The 19,631-nt window shown below is 44.9% G+C and overlaps 1 protein-coding gene across 14 annotated transcripts in view; it reads right to left on the bottom strand.

Annotated features, from left to right (window-relative positions):
- Nucleotides 1-19,631, bottom strand: part of LOC135416934 (arf-GAP with GTPase, ANK repeat and PH domain-containing protein 1) — a 319,524-nt gene that overhangs the window by 126,527 nt on the left and 173,366 nt on the right. For all 14 annotated transcript variants that reach the window (XM_064660296.1, XM_064660297.1, XM_064660301.1 and 11 more), the window contains one exon: nucleotides 2,389-2,493. In XM_064660296.1, coding sequence (XP_064516366.1) covers nucleotides 2,389-2,493 — 105 coding nt within the window. The remainder of the gene's footprint in view (nucleotides 1-2,388; nucleotides 2,494-19,631) is intronic.

The raw sequence follows: 19,631 nt of genomic DNA, 5'->3' as shown, positions 1-19,631 counted from the left end.
CAGCCATTAAATATTGAAACTGGTCCTCCCAACGCAGGTGTTATGTTCTGACTCAAACCACAGGCTGGACAGACTAAATTACCTTCTAAATTTACTTCTCCTGCCACCACTAGAGGCCCACCTTTCGCTCCAATTAAAAATTCACTCTGGAATTAAAATGGCAAGATTTTGATTAACTAAAATAGCCTGCACATTTGAAACGACCCAAATCTAAGTGGTCAGAATAGAGCCAGGCTTTATACAAGCTTAGGAAACTGACTTCAGATGGTTAGCAAAAGCTCTTTTCTTCACTGCTATTTAATGGGATAGTTGGTAGAAATAAGGCCCTGATTTCTCAAAACAACGTAAGAAATTATCCCAAACAGCAATGTAAGTACACTATTAAAAATTCAGCAGTTTCTCTGGCTCTGCTGTGCAAAAAAGGAACAAAAGAATTACCGAAAAACAAAAAATTTGCAAACCCAAACCCATTATCAGAGTCCTGTTTGGAGGAAAAAGCATTCACCTGGCAATGCCCAAGAGGAAACGGTGACATTCCTGCCTACAAAGTTTAGCACAAACTGTACTGGGGTGTGACTGAGTTAAATATCTGTGGTTACGTTAGAAACCCCTCCGACCCACGCATGGAGACAGAGCCCTGTACCACCTTCTTGGGCTGGGGGGGCATGGTGGGGGATGAAGGGAAACAATTACAGCCCAGTAATTACTTCTCCTTTAAATGGATTCTTCCTAACCTCCGATGGATTTACCTCCAATCTCAAAGTAATTACGTGTAACCTCAATGGATTCTCACTCTGGGGGAGATGCTGCAGCTCCAGGGAAGCCTGTGGAGAAGAAGTTCTCTATTGTCTGCAAGAGCGATGAAAAACTAACACGTGCATGGCACTGCCAGGAACAATAGAGCCCTTCCACAACACCAGGAAGGGGCCAGACAATGGCACCTTGCCTCCTCCTGATGACACAGAGCTGGCCAACACAATCCCAGGGAAACTCCGGCAGGAGCTCCGTGGGGACTGCCCCAAAGGCACACAGCACCTGTGCCTCCCTTCTGGGAGCAACACCAATACACGATTTGGGTATTCCAGCACTACTTCACAGCAGAATTACGCGCATTTAGAGGCACTAAGAGGGGCCAAATCAGACAGAAAAGACTTGAACTACATCCCACAAAGGAGCAGTGAAAACCTTGCTCCAGAACACAGGGGCTGAGGGAAAAGGGGTTCTGAGGGAACCTGCCTGGAAGTTGCTTGTCATCTAACTTACTAAACAGTTTTTAAGAGACATGGAACTGACATCAGAAACTAGAGCAAAGCATTGCTCTGGCAGGACCTGAGACTACGAAATCCTGTGTCAAGCCAGAGAAAGTGCTAATATTCCACAGTCAGGGAACAGCAAAGTGGTGCAAGCACAGCATCCGTGTGGCCAGACACGTAGATGTGACACCTGGGGACATGGTTTAGTGGTGCTTCGGCAGTGCTGGGTTAATGGTTGGACTTGATGATCTCGGAGGTCTTTTCCAACCTAAATGATTCCATGGTTCCATGCTCCTCAGAACCACCCATCCGAAGCAAAAGTTTCCTGCCAGTCCCAGGTGCAGGTCTGTAACCCTCAGAGCTTATAAAAAAGGCATCAGATCCAAACCTTGATTTTCACTCCTTAATGGAAAATTGCCTGGGAGCTCAAAATGTCGCCAACAGGTTTAGGAACAACTGGCCCTAAAAATGTTATGAGTGGCCACCCTATAATGTTCATATATGGGATGATGATAAAACATAAGACCAGATATAAAAAGACCTTAGTGAGGGTCACACCATGGGTTTTGGGGTCCTGAGTCAGATCCCTGTGCTCCTTCCATCCCAAATCCATATCCAGGGATTGCGTCACAGGCACTGAGAGGGACAGACAGCATCCTTGGGACAACAACAGATGTCTCAACATGGAAAAGCTGTGTAGAACATGTCTTAATAGCTAAGTCATTTCCAAAAGGCTGCTCAGAACTACTCCTGAATAAACCACAACCACTGCACACTGACTAAGACCTCTCCTCACTCTTTACTACATCTAGGAAACTTTTTCTTATAAAAGGCTTCTGTTTTTTAATCCTGGAATCAACAATAAGTCCATAAAAGAACCGAAGAAAATAAAGACTTAGACTGTTTCAGTTGCCTCTTGGGACGCAAGGGAGCCTCATTCCCAGGGGATTCAGAGGAACTGGACTGTTCTCAGACTTGCACCAGGGAGTTTTATTTCAGATTATGGTTCTTTGAGAGGGAAGGGAATGAAGAGAGAGAAAGAAGTTCCCCCACTAAAGGGGGCTGAAGAAATCCCTGTCTGACAGTGCTTGCTGAGGGCCTGGTGCTGCTGAACACCCAGACACGGTGTACTCACGTGTAAGCTCGGGTGGTAGGTCAGCACCCCGTTGTCACACAACGTCACGTACTTCTTCTTCCACTCCTTGTTCAGAGACTTGCCACTCCTCTTCAGCAGCATTCCCTGGGAGGGGCAGAGAGGAAAGGTTAAATATTCTCTGGCCAATGCACACCTACTTAAGACACAGCAAGAGACACCATTGCCAGCATTTTCAGATACACTTTCCCCTGCAGTTACTCGTCCTCCCCTGCCCCTCCCCATGAGGCACGTTGCCTCCATCAGCAGCTTCACTGTTTGCCATTCAGGAGGAAAAGCTGTCCAACACCAAGCCAGAAGGCATTCCTAAGGAATCATACAGTACTTTGGTCATGGAAAGTCTTACTGGAATGCCCACGTGGAGACACTATGGACACAGATACACCAGTGCCAGGGATACAAGCAGACACTTCATTGAATCATAACCAGGAATCTAAACCAACACAAACTTGAGTTCTCTAATCCCCATAAAATAAGTTTTTCCCTTCCCATTTGCCAAGGCAATTAAAATAAAGGGAAGTCAGAACACAGAAGGATGCCCTACAAAGCACGGTGCTTCCAACTGCCACGGAGCTGTTCTTGTCAAAGCAGGCTAAAGCCTTGACAGCAAGTTCTGCTGTTTGTTTTCCCATTAAACCTGCAGCTTTATGAAGTCTCTGCAGAGCCGATCCCAAAGCCAGGAGGGGACACAGGCCAGCTCTGCCCAAGTAGAAGTCCTCCAGAGCAAGCAGAATTCCAGATGTTACAGCTTCCAGCTGAAGTCCCTCACCACTCTCCATACAACCTAACAACTCTCCCCGTGCAACATCAGGGATGACCCCAGTGGAAAAGCCCACTCACACCTGCCTGCTCCTGGCCAGGCACTTGGGACACAACTTCAGAGAGGAACCCTTCCCAACTCAACCCAACCCGTGCATGGGACCGTGGAGAGAAGCTCGTGCTGGGTCCCTGAATTACACGGCGACACAAACTCCCAACTCTCTGGCTGCCTGGGGATCACGTCTTCATTCTCCTGTGCTGTTCCTTGCCAGAACTGGAACTTTTTCAAGGAGAATGGGGCTCCTGCACCGCCTCCTCACAGAAGCTCCCGCGGCACAGCCCAATTACCGTGTGCCAGTGGGGACAGACGTTGTTTTCTTCTATTAAAAAATGAAAGCTTGTTTCTGCCTTTGACTCGCCTGTTTGTCTATAGGAGGTGATCCGTGGCTTCACCTTTCCCATCTTTCATACCTCACCTGCAGCACGTTCGCTGCCGTTCAGGGGGACCCAATTCTAGTTAGTGCTGTGCCGTGGGGATCAAAAATTACACTTTCCCTGCACTGGTTTGTTCTTCAGACCTTTTAATGGCGAAAAAAGCAGTAAGGAACACAATGGTGATCTTTTTTTTTCCCCCCTCTGCCTTTTTTTTTTTTTTTTAAGTTTCGAACAAATTAAAGTTTATATACTTCACACCTTTTAACTGTCCCTTTGCCATACAGACAACGTGCAATTACTTCCATAATTATCAATTCATGCCAATTATAAACTCAATAAATAGTAAACACCTAACACGGCCATGATTTTTAGTACACAGAAGCTTTGCTACTATCTAGGTGTGAATTCTGACATTCTAGCTATGGATCTAAATGAAGAAATTTATTCAAAATGAGGTTTCACCATACTTTTAAAGTGGAATTCTGTGCTTGATGTAAAAAAATCCAGATCAGCACTAGATATGAATGATGTACCTATTTGTGTGCCTAACTAACAAACCAGGCTTCCCAATCCATTTCCTTCAGGCATTCCTTCAGCAAACAGATTCATTTTCACATTATGTGAGAATTAAAGGTATCTTAAAGTACCTGGAGAGGAAACTGCTCTGAATACAAGAACTTGGTGTTATAAAGTGAAGTAGCCCATATAAACCACATTTTCCCCCCCAGGGCCACCAATTTGTGATAATTTTATAGAATGATCTGGAGAAATGATCTTAGAATCGGAGTTTATATCAGCTATAAATGCACTTTAACATTAACCAAATTTTAAAAAAATAAATGGCCCTGATATGACAAGAAATGTTCCTTTAAAGAAAAAGCCTTTTGCTTCAGTCACTTTATGTCTAAGTCACATCAGATACTGTGCCTGGGAAATGAGTTCCACGGGTTCCCACTGACCTCTGGTACCTCCGAGGCAACTGAGAGGCAGCTTGGGCATGTCCCCAGTCCCCACCAAAGAGGTCCCCACGTACACAGAACACACTGCAAAACCCACCTTTGGTCCCCAAGCTGAGCAGTAAGAGACCCAGGCAATCTCCTACTTCCAAATGCCCATTTTTTTTGGTCTAAATAATCTCTGCCTCAAGTTGTTATTAATTGATAACATCATTTTTCCTAATTTGCATGAAACCTTTCATTTCTTAGTCTTCCATCTGCAGTTGGGTGTAGCTGATCCAAAGCCTCCAGACTCAACACTGAGAATTTAACACCTCCAATTTCCACACAAACCGGGAACAATTTCACACTTCTTTTTTTTTACCGCCTTCCCTCCAAAATTGCAATTCTGTGTCTAACAGAGGAATGGCTTCTCCTACCAGACTCCTCCAGCTTGTATTTTTAAGGAGCCAGAGGAAAAAGGCTCCAACTGGAGTGCACGGACCTCCCTCCCCAGGTTTTGCTGGAGGAACACAAAGCAAACAGAGGAGCTGCCTGGACGTTCCACCAGTTCTTTATTAGTAATGTGTGTGCTACGTCTACTCCCAGGAGGTCATTGCAAGCCAAAAGCAATGTTAAGTGTACAAGCTTTAAATAACTTACAAAGTTAATGTAATGAATGTAAGTGTGATCTGAAATCCATCACTCAGTGGCTTGCTGTAGCCTCAAGCTGTGATAAAACACCACTCATAAATTTATATTAAAACTCTGTTCGATAGCAATTATTTACCAACAAAGATTTATTGATTGCATTTGCTGTTAGAGGCTGGGGCCTTAACTGAGTCAATCAGCTTACGCCGCTGAGCTCCCGGGCACCCGCACGAGTTACAGACTGCCAGTGGCTCTGCATCCCAGCAGCTCTGTGGGAGCAGCAGCAGCTAATGAAAGGCCGCCAGCGCTGCATTGATTGGAGTCAAGGTGGATAAAAAACAACATCCCAACTCCAGCCAAGGCAGCACCACACACAACACACCCGGCTCACCTGAGCTCGCAAAACCCGGCTGCTGCAGACCCTGCCAACCCTGCCAGCTCAGAGCACAAACCAGCACCCGTGGGACACGACCACACATTTGTTCTATGGAAATACGCAGGGTCTTAAACAGCAAATTAGCAGCATTTTAAAAAGTGACCTCGACCTCCCGAAGTGGCTTCATGCCCCATCCAAGATGCTGGTAGGTGAGAAGCCCTGAAAATGGCCTTTGAAGGGAGCAGAGCCAAGACTGTACCTTCAGGAAAAGGAAGTATGGTACTCCCAAGGCTGGTGGTTGGAACTAGATGATCTTTAGGGTCCCATCCAACCCAAACCGTTCTGTGGCTCTAACGGTGTCTAATTTCTTTCAGAAGTTCATCCCACTGCCATGGCTGTGAACTTCTGCCAGCCTCTCCTTTCTTCCCTTCCCTGATTTTTAGCCCACCCCGCACTGTTACCCTGCTGCTGTTCTGACACAATGAAACAGGTAATCTCACACTTAGTCATTAACAGTGTAAATTCCTAATTTTCCACTCAGGTCTGTAGTTCTCACAGCCATGATCAGCAGCCAGCACTGTTAGGAATTTTCTAGGAATCATGTGCATCCTGTTCACAAAAGAAAAACTCAGTTCATCAGAAAATTCTTCCCTCAAGTAAGGCCAAGGGCAGCCACTCAGCCAGGATCACAAACTAACTGTAACATAAAGATTCTGGACAACAAAACATTTCCTTTAAATGCAGTAACATGGGTAACAAATGCTGCTGAATCCTCCAGGATTGCATGACCAGCCAACTCTGCACAGTCTGTCCAGCACCACTGGGACCAGTCTAGTTCATCCTAATAATAAACAAGAGAGTAATTCTTAACTGTTATTTCTTGCTTCCAGAAGATTTACCTGTAACAGGTTTCCAGCATTAGAGTCCATTTAAGCTCATGGCAGCCATATCATCACATCACAGAATCCCAGAATGGTTCAGGCTGGAAAGGACCTTAAAGCTCAGCTCATTCCACCCTCTGCCATGGGCAGGGACATTATCCAGTAGACCAGGTTGCTCTCACTTCAACAATGAAATCTGAGCACACACCAAAGTATGCAACTAACCCTCTAGGAAATAAACTGCTGAAGATTCCCAATGCATTTGGAATCCTTCCATACAAATGTAACTTGTTTTCACTGTTTCACAAAGTTAGGTCTTTTCTTCCCCAGGAATTTAAGGGAATGCTCCTTGGTCTTCTGGTCAGTGAGATATGAAGGTGTTTTAAGTTTTTACACTGAGAAACCTATAGCAAATATCCCTCTCCCTTCCAGTATCTAAAGGGGGCTTATAAAAGAGGGAGAGGCACTTTGGACAAGGGCCTGGAGTGACAGGACAGCAGGGGATGGCTTCCCACTGCCAGAGGGCAGGGATAGATGGGATATTGGAAAGGAATCCTTCCCTGGGAGGGTGAGAAGGCCCTGGCACAGGTTGCCCAGAGAAGCTGTGGCTGCCCCATCCCTGGGAGTGTCCAAGGCCAGGTTGGACAGGGCTCAGAACAGCCTGGGCTAGTGGAAGGTGTCCCTGCCCATGGCAGGGGGTGGAACGGGATGGGCCTTAAGGTCCCTTCCAAGCCAAACCAGTGTGGGATTCTATGATCTCCTACAGTGACAGGGATCAACTGAACCACAAACCAAAGGCTACAAGAAACTGGAGTGGCTCTGAAGACATGTGAGAACATTCTCCAACTTCAGTATCTAACTATAACATTGCAAAAAAAATCCCTAAAACCCCCAAATATTCTTAACTGCATCCAGGCACATGGAAAGTGGCCCCCCCTCCTTTCCATAGAAACTGACTCTACAGTAGCAGCAGTTTCACTACAAAGTCAAAGATGCTTCCACACAGAGGAAACTATGCAAATTTATGTTATGTACTTTTAGGACAAAATGAAATCAGAACATTGCACCCAATTCTCTTTTAACATTCCCTAAACACAAGGCAGTAACTGTGCAGCAGGTAATTACACCATGAATGGTTACCTAATGCTGAGGCTGATCAGCCACGATTTCCATCTGGAGACAAAGAACAGAGAGGATCTAACATCTAACTTGGAGCAAAAGATAATGGCTTTGCTCAAACTTGAAGGACAATCAACCTCCAACTCATTATTTTCCAAGCTCTCTGCACACAAGCTACGAAGGAAAATTAGAAAGATGTACTGAAAAAATCCCAGTGCTGATGAAGCAAGTTTTACAGTGCATCACAGCCCCGGCAACTGTCACCTCCAACAAAGGACAGCTACCAAATTCCTGTGTGGAACATCAGCACGAGGGAGATGGTAAATGGGAAGAACAAACTTAGTGCTCACTGTTACTGCATTTTTCATTTTAATCCCAGACTGGCTTGGGTTGGAAGGGACCTTAAAGCTCATCTCGTTCCACCCCCTGCCACGGGCAGGAACACCTTCCACTAGCCCAGGTTGCTCCAAGCCCCGTCCAGCCTGGCCTTGGTTAACGATCGCTCACAGTTCCTCCCACAGGCAGCAAATGATTTTACGGGAAGTTCTCACAACAGTTGTGGCAAAAGACAACATGGGACACGTGGCTGAAGGACAGAGACACTCAGCACAGCAGGAGACCTGGAATTGCAGGCTATCCGGAGCTGGAAGGGACCCACAAGGATCATCCAGTCCAACTCCTGGCCCTGCACAATCCACCCCAACAATCCCACCATGTGCCTCAGACTTCTTGAGTTCTCCCTCGATTGGCAGCTTTGGGAACAGGGCACTCTTCCCTTGAGCTACATTTATACAGTGCAAACTCTCCACTTCCTATACGTCCTCCCTATGGAGTAGAATAGGTATTTAAAGGACTGGCACGTCTCTAACCCTGGTTTTCCACTCTGAACAGGGCACAGCACCCAGCAAGTCAAAATATTTTCCTGCCCTGCCGTAGTTTCTGCCCGCGTTGCCTTCTGAGGCTTCTTCTGCTTACCCTGGATTGTTAAAAAAAAATGACAAAAAAATCCCAGCCCTGAATAATGTGCAGGAGTCGGTTTATTAACCCCTTGGCACTGGCAGCTGTGGTTTCCCTGACACTGTCTCAGCACTGATGCAAAATGCACCGCGATGCAAATCATCCTCCCGCTGCCCGAGGGAGCAGGATGCCAAGGGCTCCGATGCCAAGGGCTCCGGCTCAACTCCTGCCTCTTGCACGGCCACAAACGAACCCTGCATCCACACCAAGCACAAACACCGCTCCTCAAACTGAACTCTAAGGAAAAACAACGCTGGGAAGTGCATTCGGTGTGAGCAGACACGACTGAGTGGCACAGTTAATTTGGGAAAGGCTCCAGCAGCAGAAATGTTCGTGGCAGGGGAAATGGCTGAAGGGTCAGGCATGAAAAAGAGGCAACAAAACAGTTATTTCCCTTAAGAAACAAATGCTGGGTGTTGAGAGTTGGGTGGGTGACACAAAATAAGGAATTATGGTGCAGGCATTACAACTTCTAGGGAGACAATCCCCCTTCCATTCCCTGGACCCTGAAATTCTCTTTATCACATTTCATATCAAGTAGGGGTTTGGTGGGGGGGGTGTGGAAGGGGAGAAAAACCATGAAAAGCTTAAAACCCAATTTTAACTTTCTCTCCTGACACTATAGTGTTTCCATAGAAACATGAGGAAGACCACTTAAGAGCAGCTTTTTTTTTGTAGCCATGTTTGGCACCATACCCCTCCCCTGGACAACCTATTATTTCACAAATGGATGCTTTTTGCAGCTTGTTCTGTGCAGGCTCCGATGAAGGGGGGAAAGAAAAAGAACCCTGGATCTTTAACCAGTTCCCTTGTGGCCCCCTCCCTTTTTTGTTGGTAATATTTCTGTCGTTCTGCCGGGGTATCTGGTACAAAGGGTTACACTTTAATTGAGCTGTCAGCATCTCCAACAATCCTATAAAACTCCGATTATGCACGGCGGGGTTAGTGACACACTTGTTATTGTGGATGCCCTATTTGCTAAACCCGGGCCCCCCCCTCGCAGGTCACCTCACCCACGCGACCTTCCTGTCATTAGCCGTGTCTATTCCTACCTCACCGCTGTGAAAATCACACAAGCCAAGGCTTCAAAGCCCTTGCCAGGACTGAATTCGACCAGGAGCTAATCACCCACAAATCCAGCTCAAATGGCAATAATTGGCTAAACTGCTCACCTCTCCAGAGCTCAGCAGTAATTTGGGATAATAAAGAAAAGAATTATTCAGCTAACTGCCCTGAAATGTATGCTTTGTGACCGACACACTTCACATTTTAATAATGATGGACACAAAATCCAATTTAATACAGCAGCGACTGAATAACAAACCCAGGAACGCTGGCAGGGGGAAAAAAAAAAGTGTGTGTGTGTGTTCCTTTTTTTCCCTTAAACTGTGTTCATGTTATTGTGCAGAAAGGATTCACACTTCATGTTGGGAAATTTTGGGACCAAAAAGGTCTTTGCCAACCATCCTCAGAAACCCTGCTCTAAGACGGGATTTTTAAATTTATATTTAATTTTCTTTAATCAAAGGGAGCGTTCTGAATGAAAAATTAATTTCGCTGAACAGTTACACTTCTGGCCCTCAAACTTTGGTAGGGGCAAGGTAGGAAGTATCTTTTTTTCTTCCTTTCCAGTAGAAGGGCACCATCTTCGTTACTCTGATTAACAGTATTTCCTAACTGCCTCATTTTTCTTTACCTTTACAACTTGTACTCCAGTCAAGGACCATGAGCATCAATGACCCTGCTTACAGACACTTGCTGAACAGGAGGTGACACTCCCTGCACTGCTTCACGATGGGACCTGTCTGCCAGGACACACTGAACTGGTTCCACGCTGCAAAGCCCACAGAATCATGGAATGGTTTGGGCTGGAAGGGACCTTAAAGCTCATCCTGTCCCAACCCCCTGCCATGGGCAGGGACACCTTCCACCAGCCCAGGTTGCTCAGGGTCCACCACGATGCTCCATCACTCTTCCATACACCCATCCCATTCTCTTTCCTCAAACCTCTCCTAGACCAGGAGAAAAAAAAGGAAAATACAGGAAATACGTGTGTTACTGTTTATGTACCTGGGATGTCCAGTTCACCCAGAGGAACAGGAATGCAGAGGACAGTCCTTCAGAGATGCACTTATTGTATGTTGAGCATTATCCTCTCAACATTAGCAGAAAAAGAGTAAGGAACCTTCAAAACATTCCTTCATCCCCTTCAACAGACTCACCTTGCCTGCCAAGGGAAATGGCACATATGGGATTAACATCTTGCAGACACAGAGCTGCTTCAGAGTCAGGGAAACACCCCAAAATGCACCCATAACCCCGAACTCAGCCAGTGCAATGTCCCTCCTCATCTCCTCACCGGCCTAGGGATGCACAGATGGATTTGAGGGAAGATGTGCCAATGTCCTGGCATTCCAACTGCCCCAAAGTTCCAAGAACAAGCAGCAGCAACTGTGCTTAGCTCAGGGAGGGATCACCAGTGCTACGTCTGTCCTGGGAAACTTGTTTAGAAAGGCTTTATACCCCATTTCCTTCAGGCTTTCACACACCTGCAGCTTCGTGAGGCAACAGAAGGTGGGTCAGGGCAGTGGCTCAAAGGGGTGACCCATTCCAAGGGTTGAGTCAAACATGACATAACCAGGTTTAATCCTATTTCCTTAAGTTCATGGAATTATGTTTTGTATCCTTAAAAAACCCGCAAAAAATGCAAACTTCATCTTCAAGACAAAGGAAATACTCAGATAAATGTAGGACATGCCCAGACACACGAGACAACTGTATAAAGAGAGAGCTACGACCACATCCCTTTGCTGTTTGCTCAACATCTGAGTAGACACTGAGCTGAACAGTTCATAAAAATGGTGATTTATCTGCTTGGGGCAGCAGAGACACATCTTTTTAAATAATCCTTTTCAGAACATACACAACTGCTTTCGTTTTCTTCTTGATGAATCAACCTGTACTTTATCATCTGAAAACATAATCGCTCCGGCTTCAGCTGGAAATATATAAAAATGTGTAGCTAATTCACTCAAAAACCTTCCAGTACTGGCCAAGGACTGTTGGGTGCTTTAGGAGAAGACCTGTGTGTTATTGGGTGTAAAATTTCCCTAGAAAAAACCTCAGTAAGGAGTACCTCAGATGACTTTTGCTGATCAGCAGACAGAAAACAAGGGTCTGGGGGTTTTCACCTTTCCTCAAAGACCAACTCAAGGCCTAGTGGAGGAGAAAGGAACCTCTTTGGCTCCCAGAAGCCACCCACAACCTCTTCACTTGCTTTATCCATACTGGATTTTTTTTAAAATATGAAGCTGTATCAGGGGAGGTTTTAGCCTGGATATCAGGAAAAGGTTCTTCCCCCAGAGGGTGGTTCTGAGAAAAATAAAGGCTGGTTTTGTCTGGGTCTGCTTTGCTTTATGTACAGCACGGACTCCTCCTCTGCCACACTCCCCGAGCTTCGCATCAATCAGGGTGATTTCAAAATAAAGGATTCTGCACATTGTGTCAGGAAGTTCAAAACTGCAATATTGTTTTAATGTTAAACTCACTCCAGATACAATACTTCCTGTGCACAATATTTCATGGCTCATTTGCCTCAACAGATATTAAGCTTCAGTCAACAATTAACTACTGACGCCATTTTTTTTTTATTTATTTTTTAAACTGGGAAAACTTAGCAGAAGAGCTAAAGCACAGCTTGGATTTATTAGATTGATGCTAATTCCATGACACCACTTTACTTCATTTCTATAAAATACTCGTTCTTGAGAGCAAGAGTGGGTCACTCAGCACACAGTTCAGCTGAATTGGAAGTGAAATTCGAGCTACACAGCACATCTTTCAGCCAAAAAAGTGCTGTAAAGTGCACCAGTTTCAAAGACCATTTGAACTGCTAATTGTTTTTCACTTACCACATAAGATCATTCCCCAACACAACCATCCCAGTGCACGTCTCACTGGCATTTCCTATTCAGCACCTGCTGTATTTATACTGCTATGAAAAGAGGGTGTCAGAAGATACAAACATCTGGAGTTACTTGCTGGTTTTCTGCATGGAACCCATCCTGCCTCACACTTCAGCCTGGCTTCACCTGCAGATTCAAGGTGCTGCTCCTTCAAAGCCTGGACACAAGCTCGACCACCCTAATTCCTGAATCCAAGGGCATTTTGGGGATCGTAACAGCAAAATTAAGGTTTCAACTGAAGACTTTGTCCTGCCTCTCTCTGCCCACTGTGTACTTGGGATGTAAGCCCAATCCATTAGAGAGAAGGAAACCCAAACCTTCAGAGACGTAAAATCCCAGAATGGTTTGGGTTGGAAGGGATCTTAAAGCTCATCCAGTCTCACCCCCTGCCATGGGCAGGGACACCTTCTACTAGCCCAGGTTGCTCCAAGCCCTGTCCAGCCTGGTCTTGGACATTTCCAGGGATCCAGGGGCAGCCACAGCTTCTCTGGGCAACCTGTGCCAGGGCCTCCCCACCCTCACAGGGAAGAATTCCTTCCCAATATCCACCTAACATTGCTCTCCTTCAGCTTAAGGAGTCAATCCAGGACTTGTTAAAGCAGAAACTCTACAGACGCTTCCAGGAACAAAGATCCTCTCCAAAATCAGGTAAAGATATACCCAGTGTATTTTCCCTCTAAGAGCTGCCTCTCACACATGTTGATCCCTCAGTATTAAGCAGCTATGGAACCTCATTAATATTTCAGTGGAAGAGGCAGCAGCAGAACACCCTACAAGTGAGCTGCTCTCCTCCAGAGGCTACGGTTGTTTTATGAGTATCCCAGAACTAACCAGCTCGCAGGCAATACAGAAGAACAGCATTCAGAAAAGGCAATTTATAAAGCTCATTTATGGATTTCTCTGCGCAGTTACTTGGCTGTAGACTAGACATGCTGTAGCATGGTGGAGGAAATCTCCCTCAAAAAAACCCCATAATCCATTATTTAGTTAAGCAATCAGCCACGCATGAGACGAAAGAATAATTTTTAACCACCTTTCCCAACTTTCTATCGATAAAGAACGTGTTTGTAAAGACAAAAAAAAAATATATCTATATAAAAATAAAAATGCAAGGTACCCAGAGTGCAGCTAATGGGATTTGACGCTGGCTTTAATTTTAATGAAGAAAGTTGCCAGTAGCAACAAAACTGTCAGCAGCAGCCAAGCACCATTAATAAAGACCCAGACAACATTAGTGGCACGGCAACAGTACAAAAGGTTCCCCCCTGTTCATGCTGTGCTAAATTGGCTGCCCAATTTTTCTTAAGTGTCCATACTATTTAGAAGACAATTTATTAATTTTTGTCATCCATTGTCAGTTGACAGGCCATCATTTTGCATCCCGAATTTGAGATGAAAACTAATTGAAAAGCCTGGCAGTATTTATGAGGGGTATTATTTGTCAATTATGGCTGCTGCTGACACCACTCTGACCAACTTTAACACCCCAGTACGTCAGTTGGACCCTTTTTGTGGCACTTCCATGTTACTTCTAGAAAAGTGACAAAAAGCAGTGATAAAATCAATTTAGCAAACTCCTGAAGGGAGAGAGGCCCATCAATCCCCGCTCTGGAAGCACTGGAGTGGGGAAAGAAAGCATGGACGTGGCCCAGGAAATCACAGCTTTCCATGACACCTCCCAGGGGAAAATCCCACTCTCTTTGTTTCCTACCCACAGAACAAATTTGCAAATAAGTTGCAATTGAAATTAATCCTGCAAATTTATCCAGGAAAGAGAAGGTTTTGCTCTCTTATCACTGCCCTTAAACTGCTTCTCTGCAAGTGTGAACGTCTCAAAAGCCCTCCGATTCCCAACTGCAGAGAAACTCCAGTCTTTCCAACCATAATTGCATTCCTGACTCTTGCCCAGCCTTTCAGAAACATCCTCCCATACTCACAGACACGCCAAACAATGATGTTGCTGTCACTGGCAACTAGCAAAAACACTGACCCCGTGGAAGGGACCCACACAGGAGCAGTTCCTGAAGAACTGCAGTCCATGGGAAGGAGAAGCTCATGGGGGACTGCCTCCATGGGATGGACCCACACTGGAGCAGGGAAGAGCATGAGGATTCCTCCCCCAAGGAGGAAGGAGCAGCAGAGGCATGTGATGAACTGGTCACAGCCCCATTCCCCATCTCCCTCTTCCCTGTGAGGAAGAAAGAGAAACTTGGGAGTGAAGTTGAGGCTGAGAAGAAGGGAGCGGTGGGGCAATGTGGGTTTTTTTGTTTTTTTTTTAAGATTTGATTTTATTTTTTCATTACTGATTCATTTGGTAATAAATGACATCATTTTCCCCCCAAGTTGAGTCTGTTTTGCCCAGATGGTGAATGATCTCTCTGTCCTTATCCCAATCCATGAGCCTATTTCCCAAGTTTTTAAAGGCTACAAAATATGATTTCTTACCTCCTTACTTCTCTATTTAGCATCAGTAAATCTCAGTATTGATTTAAATATGGATATTCTTTACCACGTCCTATAACACACTCCGCTTGCTTCTGAAGATCTGAACACTTGAAGATCACAGCTAAAACCTCATTTAAACATTCCTTTAGGTACAAAGCCCATAATTTCCTTTACCAACAGCAACTAAAAAGGCTGAGACTGAGTTCATCTACTACACACACAGTTATCTCCAATACCTATAGGCAAATGGGTATTAAAAGAATAAAATGTGCACTGTTCAAAAGAAAAAAGCTTGAAAGCACAAATACACTATGTTGATATGTATTGTATTATTAGGTCTATACATAAATTTAGGATAGTTTTTTATATATCTAATATATATATTTGCAATACACTAGTGCTAAAAAAAATCCAGTAAAAACTAAACAAGCAGAGTTTCCTTCTCTCACAAACCCAAACGTGTAAACACTTGACCAATCCTGCTGAATCCATCCTATTAATCCACACCAGTTTTCCAGATGACACTGCCAGCTTTGCTTTAAAAAAAATTGTTCAAGGATAGAATTTCCCAGCATGTGACATTTCAGACTCAAACCTAAAGCAAAAGCTTTTTCCCCTCCACTGTTTCCTAGAATTAAAAGTAACGTGCACTTAGTTACCCTTCTGCATGAGGGAACATCGTCCAAGGTTGACATTCTTCTGAAACACAAATCCTCGACATGGAGAACACTTTGGTGCAGTTCCTACATCAGGGGTGATCATCATCTTCTTCCCTTCCATTCCATTCATGCTTGGGCTCTCTCAGAAAACACCCAGCTGAGTGTCTCTCTGGGGGACAAGAAGGCTCTTTTCTCCCTTTGCAAGGCACAAACACGGTCACTCCAAGGAGCTGCACGTAGGAAAATCCACGTGAGCCTCCAGCAACCTCGTCCTCCAATTTGAACTGACCTAAGAGAAGCCAAATTCACTGAAATACAAACATACATGGCATCACAGTTCCAGAAGTGTCAGTATCACTCTTGCAGCTGTCTCCAAAGGTGGAGGTTTCACAGCTCCTTTAGATATTTGCTCCAGTATTTGAACTTGGCAGGGAAAAAAAATGCTTTTGCATCTCTAATGGGAATTTCTCCTGTCTCAGACACGTCACAGACTCACTTCCTTTACTCTTCCAATTAATTAGCAGTGAGGTACATTAAAATTTGCTTTCTATACTTGTATAAAATAAATACCTTGCACAACTGAAGGGCTTCAAAAACCACAACCGCCACAGCAACAGCAGCTGCTGGGCTGTACAACCCACTGGGACAACCAAGCTGCTATTCCAAAAGGGAACAGGTTTGTCCTGCCATCAGGAATGTCTTGGATGCAGTTACACTGTCATCTCAAGAAGAGGTTAGCTGATGTTTTACTGATTTAACTTTTGGGAGGATCTAGAAAGCTGTACATGTGCCCAGGGAAGCTTGAGTCCAAGAAGAACTGAACTCAAACTAAAAATGTATATTGCTGCTGAAATGCCAAGGAAAAAGGAAAACTTCACCAGTTTACTGGAGAGAACACACAAAAACAATGCTTTACGTGTTTCCAAAAAGAACCAAGCCTTTCTTGCATTGAGAGACTTGCCTAGTGCTGCTGCTCAGATTAAGGCAACCTGTTGCCCATCCAGAGCCTGAAGTCAATACTGTAAGACACAGGAGTCTTCATCTCCAACTCAAAAATTCCAGATGAAGGGAAAACCCTCATGCTTGTTTCTGAACCTTGTTCTCCTCCATCAGGTAAACCTGCCTGTAAACCCAGTTCAGTGTCACGAGCCTGCTGTAAACACAGCAAGAAAGCTCCTTTCCTCCGATGCATCCCTAAAAGGATGCTGCTTTGATGGAGGATAAATTTGACACCCAAATCCCCTTCATCCAGCTCAACAGGCAGAGACTAGACACCTTTTACAATCTTGATGCTTTTAAGATAGGTGTCTAAATTTTCTCCCCCTACTGCAAGCAAACCAGTTCAACCCACAATATAAGGGAGATAAGGCCACCAAAAGAAACAGCGTAAAATCTAATTTCTTTTCCTGGTATTGTCGAGGTGAATCGCACAGCGGAAGAAATCAAGGGCTCTTTGTAAGCCTCCCAACTTTCTGGAGAAGTGCCCCATCTCTTTTGCTCAATCTCCCTCTTTAAGCTCTTTGTTGGGAGGTGTCAGTGGCAGATCAGCGCCGGGACAGTGACGAACACACAGAGGCTGCTGGGGAGCTATCGGGAGCCCGATCTGGAGTTCACCTCCACGTCAACTCCTACTGCTAATTCATCATCCCGGCAGGACAGCCAGGCTGATTGGGAGCCGGGCAGGACAATACAGGGCCCTGCTGACCACCAAAGCCCGGCCCAAGGGAGGAGGGGTTGATGGGCACGGGCCTGGAGAAGGCCTGAGATAAGTGCTGGCTGTCAGCGCAAGGACAAAGAAGGGCAGGCCCTGGGGAGAGAAAGGAGATAAAAAAAAATCTCGACAACTGCTTTATCTGATGAGGGTTATGGCTAATTAATTATAAACTCAATTACCTAACCCTTACTTCAGCAGTCTCTATTCATTAAGAGATAAAACCTGACTGACTGCTAACTTTCCCTTGCACACCCGCACGCACAGCACCACCCGGCTTTGCACACTTTGGCACACAATTCCTTAAAAAAAGATCTCCAAAAGCCTTCCTCCCCGTCAACTTTGTGCTGGCAGGATGGAAGATTTCTCCTTTCTTTCCCCCACCACCCAATGCACCCTCTGTGGCGCCATGGGAGGGCCAGGCCTCCATGCTGTGCATTGGCATTTGAAAGCAGAACCCGGCATTAAACAATAGGCATTAGGGACATCAAAGCCCCCTTTCACGGCCAACTTGCTGCCTCCCCGGGCTTCTGATCTAGCTCACATTTTCAACCCAGCTTTTAATTTTGGGCGCTAAGAATTTGGTGCTCAGAGGTATTGACTAAATGTTATTCTTCCAAAGTTTGAGAGTAACCAGGGAAAATGAATCACGACGAGGGCTGAACTCTAAAAACCCTCAGCCGAGCCCACACTCGCTAATAACCCACACTGAATTTTGCATGGAACACACTAAAAATGTCTGTTTTATCACTATTCAGATCCCAGCCCTGTTCCTGCCGTGCTTGGCCTCTCCTCCAGCTCAGGTTCTTGCCCTCGTGCTCAAACATCCCCATGGAATCAATCCTGGCCATTCAAAGGAGGCTCCTCTTAATCTCTTTCCAAAGCCTGCAGACCTGTCTCACTCCCACCTTTTGAACGCAGGGATATTCTCAAATCCTTGTTTCACTTCGGTTGCCCTCAGCTCTGGCCTTTCCATTTCTACAGGATAATGTTCTTTATTTATATTTTTCACAGGCGAGTCTGTATCCCCATCTATCCATATTTACATGAAACAACAAGGTGACCACACTCACAGGATGCTTTACAGAGAATAATTTCTTCTGCCATGCACAATGAGGGATCCCAGCTTCGTGTCTGTTTCTCACACTAAGTCCTATTCCAAATCCCTGCAAAGTCTATTTATGACACAACATTTTGGCTCATTCAAGGTGTGAGGCCTTTCAGGTCATTTGCCCATACTTTGTATGCACCAAATAAAATAAGAACAACACAGTACAACAACAAGACTGGCTGATACACGTTATTTAAGCTCTTCACTGCAAAGACATCATGATTACATAGAACTAATACTCTGGCCTTGACTGTTATTATTTGACGATTATTATTATTTGGTCTTGGTTATTACCTTATAAAAATGTAATTATCAAACCTTATTATTAAAGGATTTATTTTACTAACACTTATGTTTCTGGACTTGAATTAAGTGGTCCAATGGTTCACTTTGCTCCTATGATGCTTTCCTGAAACGTGTTCCTGCCTCTGGTTCCCTTCCTCATTTGTCCTGCTGATACCCAAGACCTTCCTTATATCTCACCTTGTTCAGCTCAATCTTTCGAGACTTCCCTAAGAAGATAAAAATCTGTTCTTCTACAAACTTCAGACGTGGATATTTTTCCTCCACGATTTAACAGCTTCAATTCAAATTGCATGGCTAATGATTTTAAAGTGTATCACATGGACAAATTCAGCTGTAACTAAAGGCTGTCTGTTTTGATGGAGCCTTTAAAAACCTGAAAATAAAAACTCTTGAACACCATAGCCCCCTGGGGCAGCCAGCTCAGCTTTGGTTATCTTTTAGGCAACATGCCAAACAATAACATTACCGATCCTGAGCTTCTCTGGCTGTTCTGAGCATCGACTCCCTGCCTTCCCTCACCACAACCACTTTCAAACCTAACTGCTATTTTAGTATTTTATATTATTGCCTTTTATGGCTGAGTCCATTCCCCTGAAATAGGTACATCTTCCTTTTAGGTCAATAGTTTTAAAGCTTGTCCTGTGACAATGACACTTGAACAGATCCTCGTGGTTCTTTTGAAATTCCAGTGTTTTTTAGTTGGTGGCACAAACCACCACATCTGAGTTACCCTGTACTGCCTCTATTCCCTTTGACCAACAATTCTGAAGCTATTCCAAAATCACAGAATGGTTTGGGTTGGAGAGGGCCTAAAAGACCCTGTTCCATCAACAAGGTTTTTAAAGGAATCCCATT

This window comes from Pseudopipra pipra, chromosome 7 (genome assembly GCF_036250125.1).
Source record: "Pseudopipra pipra isolate bDixPip1 chromosome 7, bDixPip1.hap1, whole genome shotgun sequence".
NCBI classification, from domain to species: domain Eukaryota; kingdom Metazoa; phylum Chordata; class Aves; order Passeriformes; family Pipridae; genus Pseudopipra; species Pseudopipra pipra.
The sequence above is the reverse complement of the archived record's forward strand: the minus strand, read 5'-3'. Positions and strand labels throughout refer to the sequence as shown.